Source organism: Bombina bombina, chromosome 4, assembly GCF_027579735.1.
Source record: "Bombina bombina isolate aBomBom1 chromosome 4, aBomBom1.pri, whole genome shotgun sequence".
Classification (NCBI taxonomy): Eukaryota; Metazoa; Chordata; class Amphibia; order Anura; family Bombinatoridae; genus Bombina; species Bombina bombina.
Window position 1 is genome coordinate 791,993,011 of NC_069502.1, and position 12,451 is coordinate 792,005,461.

The window sequence follows — 12,451 nt, forward strand, 5'->3', positions numbered from 1 at the left end:
GTACAAATTACACAAAAAACAGGGAAATTGGAAGGATTTCAATACAGTGACCCAATTCACATACCAAAAGAGAGGCTTGCAGTATAAATGACACAAAAACATGGAAATTGGCAGGATTTGAATGCAGGGACCCAATTCACATACCAAAAGAGAGGTTTGCAGTACAAATGACACAAAAAACAAGGAAATTGGCAGGATTTGAATACAGGGACCCAATTCACATACCAAAAGAGAGGCTTGCAGTATAAATGACACAAAAAACATGGAAATTGGCAGGATTTGAATGGAGGGACCCAATTCACATACCAAAAGAGAGGCTTGCAGTATAAATGACACAAAAACATGGAAATTGGCAGGATTTGAATGCAGGGACCCAATTCACATACCTGAAAGCAGAAAAGAGAGTAGGTTAACTCAGCATTCCTTAGCAGATGTCAATAGGCAGTTTGTTAGTAAACAGCAGTGTGGTAAATATTGAGTATAATTCATTGTACCTCACTTATAAATGTTCACTTAAGAGATGTGAACAGATGATCTTACAATACTGCTACCTAAGCCTGTATTGCTACCCCTGCATTGCTTTCCCCATAGCAGTGTTACATTTATAGGCCAGAGCATTCAGTTGAATACAATAAATTAGGTAATGATCTGATCAAAGAGAGTCAAAGGCCAATTGGGAAAATTTGATTCAGGGTGAGATAAGTTAAAAAAACAGACAATAGATTTTGGGGGAGGCTGGGGTTATACCATTAGTGAGATTATAAAGTTGGGAATCGTAACAAGTATTTGCAAGGTTTGAACATCACATAGATGAAGACAAGATATCAGCAGAGTAAATACATAACTTATTGCACAGACTACAGACAAATGCAAAAAGAGAGATTTGCAGTACAAATGACACAAAAACAGGAGAATTGGCAGGATTTGAATGCAGGGACCCAATTCACATACCAAAATTGAGGCTTGCAGTACAAATGACACAAAAAACAGGGAAATTGGAAGGATTTAAATGCAGGGACCCAATTCACATACCAAAAGAGAGGCTTGCAGTATAAATGACACAAAAAACAGTTAACTTGGTAGGATTTGAATGCAGGGACCCAATTCACATACCAAAAGAGAGGCTTGCAGTATAAATTACACAAAAAACAGGGAAATTGTCAGGATTTGAATGCAGAGACCCAATTCACATACCAAAAGAGAGGCTTGCAGTACAAATGACACACAAAACAGGGAAATTGACATGATTTGAATGCAGGGACCCAATTCACATACCTGAAAGCAGAAGAGAGAGTAGGTTAACTCAGCATTCCTTCGCAGATGTCAATAGGCAGTTTGTTAGTTAGTAAACAGCAGTGTGGTGAGTATTGAGTATAATTTGTTGCGCCTCACTTATAAATGTTCACTTAAGAGATGTGAACAGATGATCTTACAATACTGCTACCTAAGCCTGTAATGCTAACCTGGCTTTTAGAAAAATAATTTAAGCGGTGTGCTGTCACTAATCACTTTGTATACAAATTATAAGAGAGAAGAACAATTAATACATATCTTCAATTGCTAAAGATGGACAATAGCTGCACTAAAGCTACAAACCTATAATTTATTAATTTAGTCTGCTTAGACGTTGCAAACACACACCACTTCTAGTATATACATTTTCACTAAAACCATATAAGATATAAAATGTCAGTAGCAGGGAATTCACAAGAAAACAGTCCCTGAGGCTTTCACATATACTTTCATGTCAGATTCTTGAGATATGTCTTTTTAAGCAGTCATTATCAGGTTGTGGCACTTCTATTTAATTTGGCAGCAGTGCTTTGAGTCTTTACAAAGGTTCTAGTAGCATTGCTGACTGTGATGTGAGCTCAGGAAATCTCTGAAGTTCCGTACCTGGATGATATTCTGGTACAGGCACTCTTCTCTTCAGCTTGTAATGAAACACACACAAGTGGTTTGTCCGCTGCTTCGCTGTCACGGTTAGCAAAAAATCAACCTACCAAAGATCCTTGACTCCTCAGACCTGGATATCATTCCTAGGGTCTATAATCAATTGAATTGCTATGATCTTCTCTAACAGAACAGCACAGACTCAATCTACAACAGGCCTGTGCTCTTCCTTTCCTTGCTCAATGCAAGTTGTAGGTCTCATGGTCCCTGCCTCAGATGCAGTTCAATTTGCCAGATTTCAACTGCTGTCTCTCCAATTAAAGAATGAAAAGGGAGGGAGAAACAAGACAGGCGTACCTAAACTGAGGGCACCACCGCTTGAAGAACCTGTCTCCCAAAAGAAGCCTCAGTTGAAGCAAAAACATACATTTTATAAAAATTAGAAAATGAATAAAATGAGGACCAAAAGACCACCTTGTAAATCTTCCCCTCAGAAGCCCTGTTTTAAAGGGCCCAGAAAGAAGAAACAGCCCAGATTGAATGAACCGTAATCCTCCCAGGAAGCTGATATCCATCTGTCTCACAGACCAAACCGAAAGACACTCCTCAACCAAAAGAAAGAAAGGAAGGATTCTGGCCCTTACTGATGTAAGTACAATAAAGAAGGGCAGAAGATTAATGAAAATCATTAGTAAACTAGAGAGAGAATATTAGAGCACAAAATTACCTCCAGGAAGAGAAACAAACGACCCTTCAGAGAAGAAGGAGACACATAGAAGGAACCCTAAGGAATAAATCCCAATTCGGTACAAGGACCACCTTATCCACATGAAAATAAGATAAGGAAATCACACTGCAGAGCTGAAAGATCTGAGACTCTACTATCTGTCCAAGACCATTAATATAAACTGAATGCATAGGCTCAAACCGAGCCTACTGCAAAACCTGAGGAACAAAATTAGGGCTCCAAGGTGGAGCAACAGGTATTAACACAGGTCTGATTCTGACCAGGGCCTGAACAAAGGACCAGACATCTGGTAAATCAGCCAGACTTCTATGAAATAGAACATAAAGGACAAAAATCTGACCTTACAGAGAACTGACTGACAAACCCTTCTCCAGCTCTTCCTGGAGAAAAGACAAAATACGGGGTACTCTTCCATTATGCCAAGGAAAGCCCTGAGGATCGCATCAGTAAATGAATGCCAAACCTATGGTAAAAATTGTGAGAAACCAGCATACAAGCCCAGAATAAAGAGTCAATAACTCATTCAAAAAAACCTTGTTTAGACAAAACTAGGCATACAATCTCTATGCAGATAGCTTAGAGAATCTAGAATTTGATGTAGAAAAGGACCATAAAGTAGTAGGTCCATCAACAGAGGGAAATTCCACGGGGGAGAATACATCCTCACCATGTCTAATAGTCACGCTTAAACAAGTAGCTCAACAAAGCCTGCTCCTGATACAGCAATCAACCGAGGAAGAAGGGCAAACAAGGAAAAAAGGTAAAACCAGACCGACTTCCCAAGGAACCGCTAGAGCGTCCACCAGAACTACTTGCAGATCTCTAAATCTAGATCTGAATCTTTGAATCTTGATGTCTAGACAAGATGACATCCGGACCAACTCTGGAACCCCCATCTGAAGGTTATCTCCGGATGAAGAGCCCACTCCCGTGGGATAGACGTCCGCCTGTTCAGGTAATCTGCCTCCCAGATGTCCTCAGAAAAGAGGCAGATGAGAAACTCTGCCCTTTGATACACCTGACTGAACTCAGTTGTGACCAGACTAATAGGGCAGAAAATTGATCTCAGCTCTAATATAAATATTGGAAAGGCAGACTTCGACTAAGTCGAGTTTCCTGTGCCCTTCAGGGCCCCAAGCTGCTCCCCAGCCTAAATGCTGGCATCAATAGTAAAGATCTCCCATGAATAACTCAAGAATCATGTGCCCTGAGACAGAAGATCCTGAATGAGCCACCAGGGTTGTCAAGGACAGTCCTCTGAGAGATGTCCGAGTGGTCCCCATTCCAGGGAGAATAACTGCTACCTAAGTTGAGTAGACCTGTTGAGAGAAGGGAAATAGCTCTGCGACAAATCATGGAGTAGTACAGCTAGTACCTTAGCAGTTACTCCTGAGATCTGTCCATCTCAGATAAAAGGGTAGTGAACTCAGGGCTTATGGATAATGTTGCAGCTAAATAAAGATATATAAGAGGAGCGTTAAAAACCATGCAAGCAAAAACCTAGAATAAAATAGGTAGGTTGCTCTCATCCCCATGACTACTTGATGTCAGCAAAAAAACATAGATGGAAACTACTGAATAAAACATAAACTATCCCCCTAGGGGAAAAATATGTAAAATTGCCCAGCAAAAGAATGTATCTGATATACATTTGCTATAGAAAAGTAGGGATAAGTCAAGAAATACTTAATCCCTAAAAACTACATTTAAAATAAAAAAGATAGGGTAAGCAGACACAATGCTTATAACAATATCCAGAAATTATTTCTACTGTGAAAAAGATAAGCATAAAACCTATAAATGCTAACAGTCCTATGTACGTATGAAAAAAATATAAGATAAGCAGGACTAGTGCTTATAACAATATTACGTATGTACCTATACTGAAGACAGAGAGGGAAAATTACTTAAATATGTACAGTAGAATAAGGGAAAGATAAGCAGAGATACTGTGAATAACAATATCAAGATATACTTCTACTATAGAAAGGTAGGGATAGTGTAAAAATCCCTATAAGCACACAAGTAATATGCACAGTATTATATATATAACCTCAGACAATTATAATGTCACCGACATTAAAAGGACATCCAGCACCAGCAGTTGGAATAAACCAACAACCCCGGAGATAAGGGACAAGGAATGTCACAGACATTAGAAAATACCACCTCAATATGAGTAAGATTATAACCTTGTATTTCTACAAATAAAACATAGAAATAAACATATTAGTGTCATAAAAACACTAAATGAGTATGATACATTAAACAATACATCACAGACATTAGAAAATCCCTCAGTATGAGGAAAATTATTATATTGCATTCCTAGAAATAAAATTCTAGTGTCCTAAAACACTAAGGAATGAAGTATGATACATGATATCATACCTGTCACAGGCCTTAGGCAAAATCACCTCAATAAGAGAGAGATAAATATTAGGCCCTATATAGATTAAAATAAACCCCTATTTTTAAAATAGGATAACATACATGTCACAGACATAAGAGATTAATATAAGTCACTATATATAACATAGGACAACATACATGTCGCAGACATACAGGGAGTGCAGAATTATTAGGCACGTTGTATTTTTGAGGATTAATTTTATTATTGAACAACAACCATGTTCTCAATGAACCCAAAAAACTCATTAATATCAAAGCTGAATAGTTTTGGAAGTAGTTTTTAGTTTGTTTTTAGTTATAGCTATTTTAGGGGGATATCTGTGTGTGCAGGTGACTATTACTGTGCATAATTATTAGGCAACTTAACAAAAAACAAATATATACCCATTTCAATTATTTATTTTTACCAGTGAAACCAATATAACATCTCAACATTCACAAATATACATTTCTGACATTCAAAAACAAAACAAAAACAAATCAGTGACCAGTATAGCCACCTTTCTTTGCAAGGACACTCAAAAGCCTGCCATCCATGGATTCTGTCAGTGTTTTGATCTGTTCACCATCAATATTGCGTGCAGCAGCAACCACAGCCTCCCAGACACTGTTCAGAGAGGTGTACTGTTTTCCCTCCTTGTAAATCTCACATTTGATGATGGACCACTGGTTCTCAATGGGGTTCAGATCAGGTGAACAAGGAGGCCATGTCATTAGATTTTCTTCTTTTATACCCTTTCTTGCCAGCCACGCTGTGGAGTACTTGGACGCGTGTGATGGAGCATTGTCCTGCATGAAAATCATGTTTTTCTTGAAGGATGCAGACTTCTTCCTGTACCACTGCTTGAAGAAGGTGTCTTCCAGAAACTGGCAGTAGGACTGGGAGTTGAGCTTGACTCCATCCTCAACCCGAAAAGGCCCCACAAGCTCATCTTTGATGATACCAGCCCAAACCAGTACTCCACCTCCACCTTGCTGGCGTCTGATTCGGACTGGAGCTCTCTGCCCTTTACCAATCCAGCCACGGGCCCATCCATCTGGCCCATCAAGACTCACTCTCATTTCATCAGTCCATAAAACCTTAGAAAAATCAGTCTTGAGATATTTCTTGGCCCAGTCTTGACGTTTCAGCTTGTGTGTCTTGTTCAGTGGTGGTCGTCTTTCAGCCTTTCTTACCTTGGCCATGTCTCTGAGTATTGCACACCTTGTGCTTTTGGGCACTCCAGTGATGTTGCAGCTCTGAAATATGGCCAAACTGGTGGCAAGTGGCATCTTGGCAGCTGCACGCTTGACTTTTCTCAGTTCATGGGCAGTTATTTTGCGCCTTGGTTTTTCCACACGCTTCTTGCGACCCTGTTGACTATTTTGAATGAAACGCTTGATTGTTCGATGATCACGCTTCAGAAGCTTTGCAATTTTAAGAGTGCTGCATCCCTCTGCAAGATATATCACTATTTTTGACTTTTCTGAGCCTGCAAAGTCCTTTGTTTGACCTATTTTGCCAAAGGAAAGGAAGTTGCCTAATAATTATGCACACCTGATATAGGGTGTTGATGTCATTAGACCACACCCCTTCTCATTACAGAGATGCACATCACCTAATATGCTTAATTGGTAGTAGGCTTTCGAGCCTATACAGCTTGGAGTAAGACAACATGCATAAAGAGGATGATGTGGTCAAAATACTCATTTGCCTAATAATTCTGCACTCCCTGTAAGAAAATCAGCTCAATAAGAGCAAGATTACTTTAAGTCACTATATAAAACATAGGACAACATACATGTCACAGACATTGTCACAGGCCTCACATCAGACTCCAGATTTGCAAAAACATTTTACAAAGCCTCGCACCTAACACCAGACTCCAGATTTGCAAAAACATTTTACAAAGCCTCGCACCTCACATCAGACTCCAGATTTGCAAAAACATTTTACAAGGTAATTCACCTGACAGGCCCCTCTCCAATCAAGATACTGAGTGCAATTATTTCTTATTTCTGTTGGGCTATCATGGAATTATTTTTAAAACTCATTGTAATATTCCAATCTTTTTTATACAATCTTTGTCTCCAAACTTTTTCTCCCCCTCTGCTGTGTTTCAAACCACTCCTCCCCCGTAAAATTTCTCACCAGGCATGTTTAGCCTCCTTTCTCTTTCCACAGCCTCACCCCTAACATCAGACTCTAGATTTACAAAAACATTTTACAAACCTCACATCAGACTCCAGATTTGCAATCACTAGCCCTCCAATCCCTTCCCACCACCACCCACCCTAGTGTTTACCTTAATATATAAATACACCTTCTAGCAATAATTATGTGCAGCTGTCACTAATAATCCAGGATAGAGAAACCACTTCAGACTCACAGCCTTTGTACTGACATTTTACCACATTCTTTTACACTTTTCCAAACCTCACTTACTCAGTCACCACAGACTTTTTCCCCCTATGTCATCATTCACTCTCAGTTCACTCTGCCTTATTTCAGATTTATTTTCCTACTCCCTTACCTTCTGTGTCCATTCCCTCTCCTTTAGATTGTAAGCTTGAGAGCCTCTCTACCTGTAGGCCACTTTGTGTTTAAAGTGAACTACTACTGATTGTGCTCAAGGGCAGGGCATTCCTCCCCTTTTGTATAACTCAATTATTGCACCTACAACTGTTATTTACCCCTACTGTACTTGTTTGTGTATTACTGTGTCCCTTTTTTTTTATTCTTTGTATAGCGCTGCATAATCTGCTGGTGCTTTATAAATAAATGATAATAATAATAATAATTAGTACAATTCACCTCAGTATGAGAGAGATAATATACTGAGTTCCCATTAGAAAATAGGAAAACATTATTATGTAATATTATATATTGCATGATACACACAAATAACAGAAATTTCAATCTTAGTTCACATTTAGAATGAAATGCATCGTTCTATATCTGCAGACTGCAGATCCCCACTCAACTTCATAGAAAACGAAGGTGCCTCATTTACAGAAGTAAATTATTGAGGCAGGTTAGTGCGCAAAAACTAACAGCTCTAAAACCAAACGATCTCTATGTAAGAGATCCCTCCTAATGGTGCTACTAGATGCAGACCGCACCACCACAAAATTAACAGAGCGGCTCTATTGTATCCGTCCACAATGGCGGATTATACTACGCACCCAGCAAGAAGTCAGGACTCTCCCAAATAAACCACATGGCATGGCAAAAGGTAAGTTTGACTAGAAACCCCCTAACGCGTGAAGTGGTCTCACTGCCACGATCGCAAACAGCAGAGGGAGGAGAAAAACATTGACCGGAAAAAAAAACAGCCTACTTATGGCCATAAACCCGTTCAATAACATCAGGCACACAAAACATACTGCGCTATCAACGGTCCAATCCTTCACCAAATAGTAAACAGAGGGAATATGAACCAACTAGTAAGTCACAAAACACAAATAAGCACCTCAAAGATCCGTAAAAACGGACCAAGCAGGGAAATAAAGTGTGAGTGATAATATCACCATGATACCCGGTCCCCACACGCCATAAAGCCTGGGTTATCAGTAGAATTGCCCGGCCATGGAAGCTGCAAAATCCCTGTCCCCAGCAAAAAAAAAACAGATAGCTGCTCAGCCGTAATATATTTTAAAGTAACAGATATATATATATAAATATATATATATAATAAAATATGAACCCCTTCTGAAGGTAGCAGGTCCCTGATTGTCCCATTCCTTCTTCCATGATATTTCTGATCTTGTGAAATATATATGAAAGGACCCTCCAGGGTCTTTAACTGTGGAGCAGTCACAGCACCTCCCTGTCTGTCAGCCTTATCTGACTGCTAACAGGGACCTGAAGATACAAGAAAAGCAGAGTAACCAACCCTGGTTTTCTATAGAGGGGTTAGCATAAATTTTTGGAGGAAAAGCAAGGACTACCTCACTGACCTCCAACAGGTAAAAGCCACCGTTACTCTTACTAAAGAGGATTACATGGACACAGCATTGCCCCAATCCTTGCTTGTAGGGAAACTACCTATAAAGGATTAAATACTTGATTTTCTTCAGACACCATCTTCGCACATACTCCTGATGTACAAGGCAAAGAATGACTGGGGGATTGTGGGAAGTGGGAGGATACTTAAAGCTTTGCTGGGGTGTTCTTTGCATCCTCCTGGTGGCCAGGAGTTGAACTCCCACTAGTAATTAGAATAGTAATTAGAGTATCCATGCCATTGGAAAGAAATAATTATGTTATTAATAAATTTGTGATTTTTTATTAACAGGTAACTTCACAAACTTCACAACTTAAATTTGTGTTTTTTTATTAACAGGTAACTTCACAAACTTCAATGCTGATGCTTCTTTCAGTATTCTTCAAAATCAAAGAAGCCACGTGGGAAATGTATGTTCTGAATGTGGGAAATGTTTTACTCTGAAATCATCTCTTACTAGGCATCAGAAAATTCATACGGGAGAGAAAGCTTTTTCATGTTCTGACTGTGAGAAATGTTTTACTCTGAAATCCCATCTTCTTGTGCATCAGAAAATTCATACAAGAGAGAGAGGATTTTTATGTTCAGAATGTGGAAAATGTTTTACTCCAAAATCATCTCTTATTAGGCATCAGAAAATTCATAAATTGGAGAAAGAATTTTTGTGTTCTGAATGTGGGAAATGTTTTACTCAGAAATCGCATCTTATAAGGCATCAGTTAAGTCATACAGGGGAGAAAGAATTTTCATGTTCTGACTGTGGGAAATGTTTTACTTTGAAATCAACTCTTAAAAATCATATGAAAACTCATACAGGGGAGAAAGATTTTTTTTGTTCTAAATGTGGGAAATGTTTTGCTCGGCAATCAACTCTTATGACTCATCAGAAAGTTCACATTAAAGAAAATCGGAGCTTAAAGGGATACTAAACCCAATTTGTTTCTTTCATGGTTCAGATAGAGCATGCAATTTTAAGCAACTTTCTAATTTACTCCTAATTTTCTTCATTCTCTTGATATGTTTATTTGAAAAAACAGTAATGTAAGCTTAAGAGACAGACCATTTTTGGTTCAGAAATGTAGCCACCAATCAGCAAGTGCTACCCAGGTGCTGAATCAAAAATGGCCCTGCTCATTACCTTACATTTCTGAAGAGAACGAAGAAAAATGTATAATAGGAGTAAATTAGAAAGTTGCTTAAAATTCCATGCTCTGTCTAAATCATGAAAGAAAAAAAATGGATTTAGTATCCCTTTAACCTCTGAAGCACATAGTCCGACACATAGTTGTCATCCACACAATGTCTAGAGTGCAGATGATGACTACATTGTCCTTTGTGGGGCACACTTTTGGGGCGGTTTGAGGCCCCCTCTGCACCTCAAGCAGTTACGAAGTGGTCCAGTGTGTCTTATCATCCTTGGGGGATCCAGGGTCCCTATATAGATTTTAAATAGCCAAGAGATAATTTGTAAATAAAATGTGCATTTACTGAAGTAGAGATTTATGGGACTCCCCATGTGCAGATCAAAGCTATATAAATATACCCAAAGACCCTTATGTATATGATGATAAACCTTTCTTTGAAATTTAGTCACTGATGAGGGCATTATAGTCAGCTGATTACTGAGGTGACAGTGTTTCCCTAGCTAGAATTTTAATTGACAAGGTGTATAAGTGTACAGGGTGAGCCCCTACATTAACATCAAAAGTGGAAGAGGCCTCCAAAAGGCCTTTTCTGGATAATGGTTGTGTAAAATGCATTGTGCTGAAATCTAACATAAATATGTTTTTACTTTTGATTTTCAGTTGCAAATTTCTATATAAAAACACTGAATTATTATCTGTTTCTGCTTATGTTAGAAAGATTACCTAATACAATTGTAGATCCACAAAGTTTTGACTATAGAAAACTTGTACTGTATTGTTTACAGTCAAAATAAACAAATATCCAGCGATCCAGTAAATAAAAAATAACTTTTAATAAGTTCAGTTAAAAGGAAACATAGACTGATGGACAGCAACAGAGTGTCATGTTTAAAGAAAAAGCCTACGCGTTTCAGCACGTAGCCGTAATCATGGCTTTTCTTTAAACATGACACTTTGTTGGTGTCCATTACTCCATGTTTCCTTTTTACTGAACTTATTAAAAGTTTTTTTTATTTACTGGATTTGTCTTTTATACTAAAAGCGAAGGTAACCCTTATTTGTTGCGCTGCTTAGGGGATTAAGGGCGGAATGCCTCTAGCTGCAATTTGCTAGCAGTACGGAGTATACTGAGCAGCATGTCATCTCTGTAAGATTACCAAGTGCACAAGTTTTGGTTGTACCTGTGTGTGAATTATATATATCTTTCTCCCAATAGTCACCCACCTTTCTATATTGTTACGCCTTTGATCCACTAATTACCATAGTAAGTACGTGAACGTTTTATAGTTGATCATTGACCCAAGTGTGTGTGTTTTTGAATACTACAATTGAAGGTTTACCTAAATAGGACAGGCCTGGTGTACAATTTAAACTGAGAATCTTTTTTCTCCTTGTTTCTGTAGTGTTTACAACCTTTTCTGTTAAAATTGTAATACAAATATGCATATTTTTCACACCTTTTTGTTTTAGATTTCTCATTGTAAAATAATGGTATAGCTTGAATCTGCTGGGTCCACTGAAAAAATATATAGTTTGTTTTGGTTACTTGTGACAAATGATCTACAGTAGTGCTTAAAGGGACAGTCTAGGCCAAAATAAACTCTCATGATTCAGATAGAGCATGTAATTTTAAACAATTTTCCAATTTACTTTTATCACCAATTTTGCTTTGTTCTCTTGGTAATCTTAGTTGAAAGCTTAACCTAGGAGGTTCATATGCTAATTTCTTAGACCTTGAAGCCCAACTCTTTCAGATTGCATTTTAACAGTTTTTCACCACTAGATGGTGTTAGTTCACGTATTTCATATAGATAACACTGTGCTCGTGCACGAGAAGTAATCTGGGAGCAGGCACTGATTGGCTAGACTGCAAGTCTGTCAAAATAACTGAAAAAAGGGGCAGTTTGCAGAGGCTTAGATTCAAGATAATCACAGAGGTTAAAAACATAATTTATGCTTACTTGATAAATTTATTTCTCTTGTAGTGTGTTCAGTCCACGGGTCATCCATTACTTATGGGATATATTCTCCTTCCCAACAGGAAGTTGCAAGAGGATCACCCAAGCAGAGCTGCTATATAGCTCCTCCCCTCACATGTCATATCCAGTCATTCGACCGAAACAAGACGAGAAAGGATAAACTATAAGGTGCAGTGGTGACTGGAGTTATAATTTTAAAATTTAGAACCTGCCTTAAAAAGACAGGGCGGGCCGTGGACTGAACACACTACAAGAGAAATAAATTTATCAAGTAAGCATAAATTATGT

The 12,451-nt window shown here is 38.4% G+C and overlaps 1 protein-coding gene across 1 annotated transcript in view; it reads left to right on the forward strand.

The window, feature by feature from the left end:
* The window catches only part of LOC128656987 (gastrula zinc finger protein XlCGF17.1-like), a 159,078-nt gene extending 146,861 nt beyond the window's left edge, over positions 1-12,217 (forward strand). Inside the window, exon 6 of the mRNA XM_053711196.1 lies at positions 9,379-12,217. Coding sequence (XP_053567171.1) covers positions 9,379-9,968 — 590 coding nt within the window. The 3' untranslated portion in view covers positions 9,969-12,217. The remainder of the gene's footprint in view (positions 1-9,378) is intronic.
* Positions 12,218-12,451: the final 234 nt, after the last annotated feature.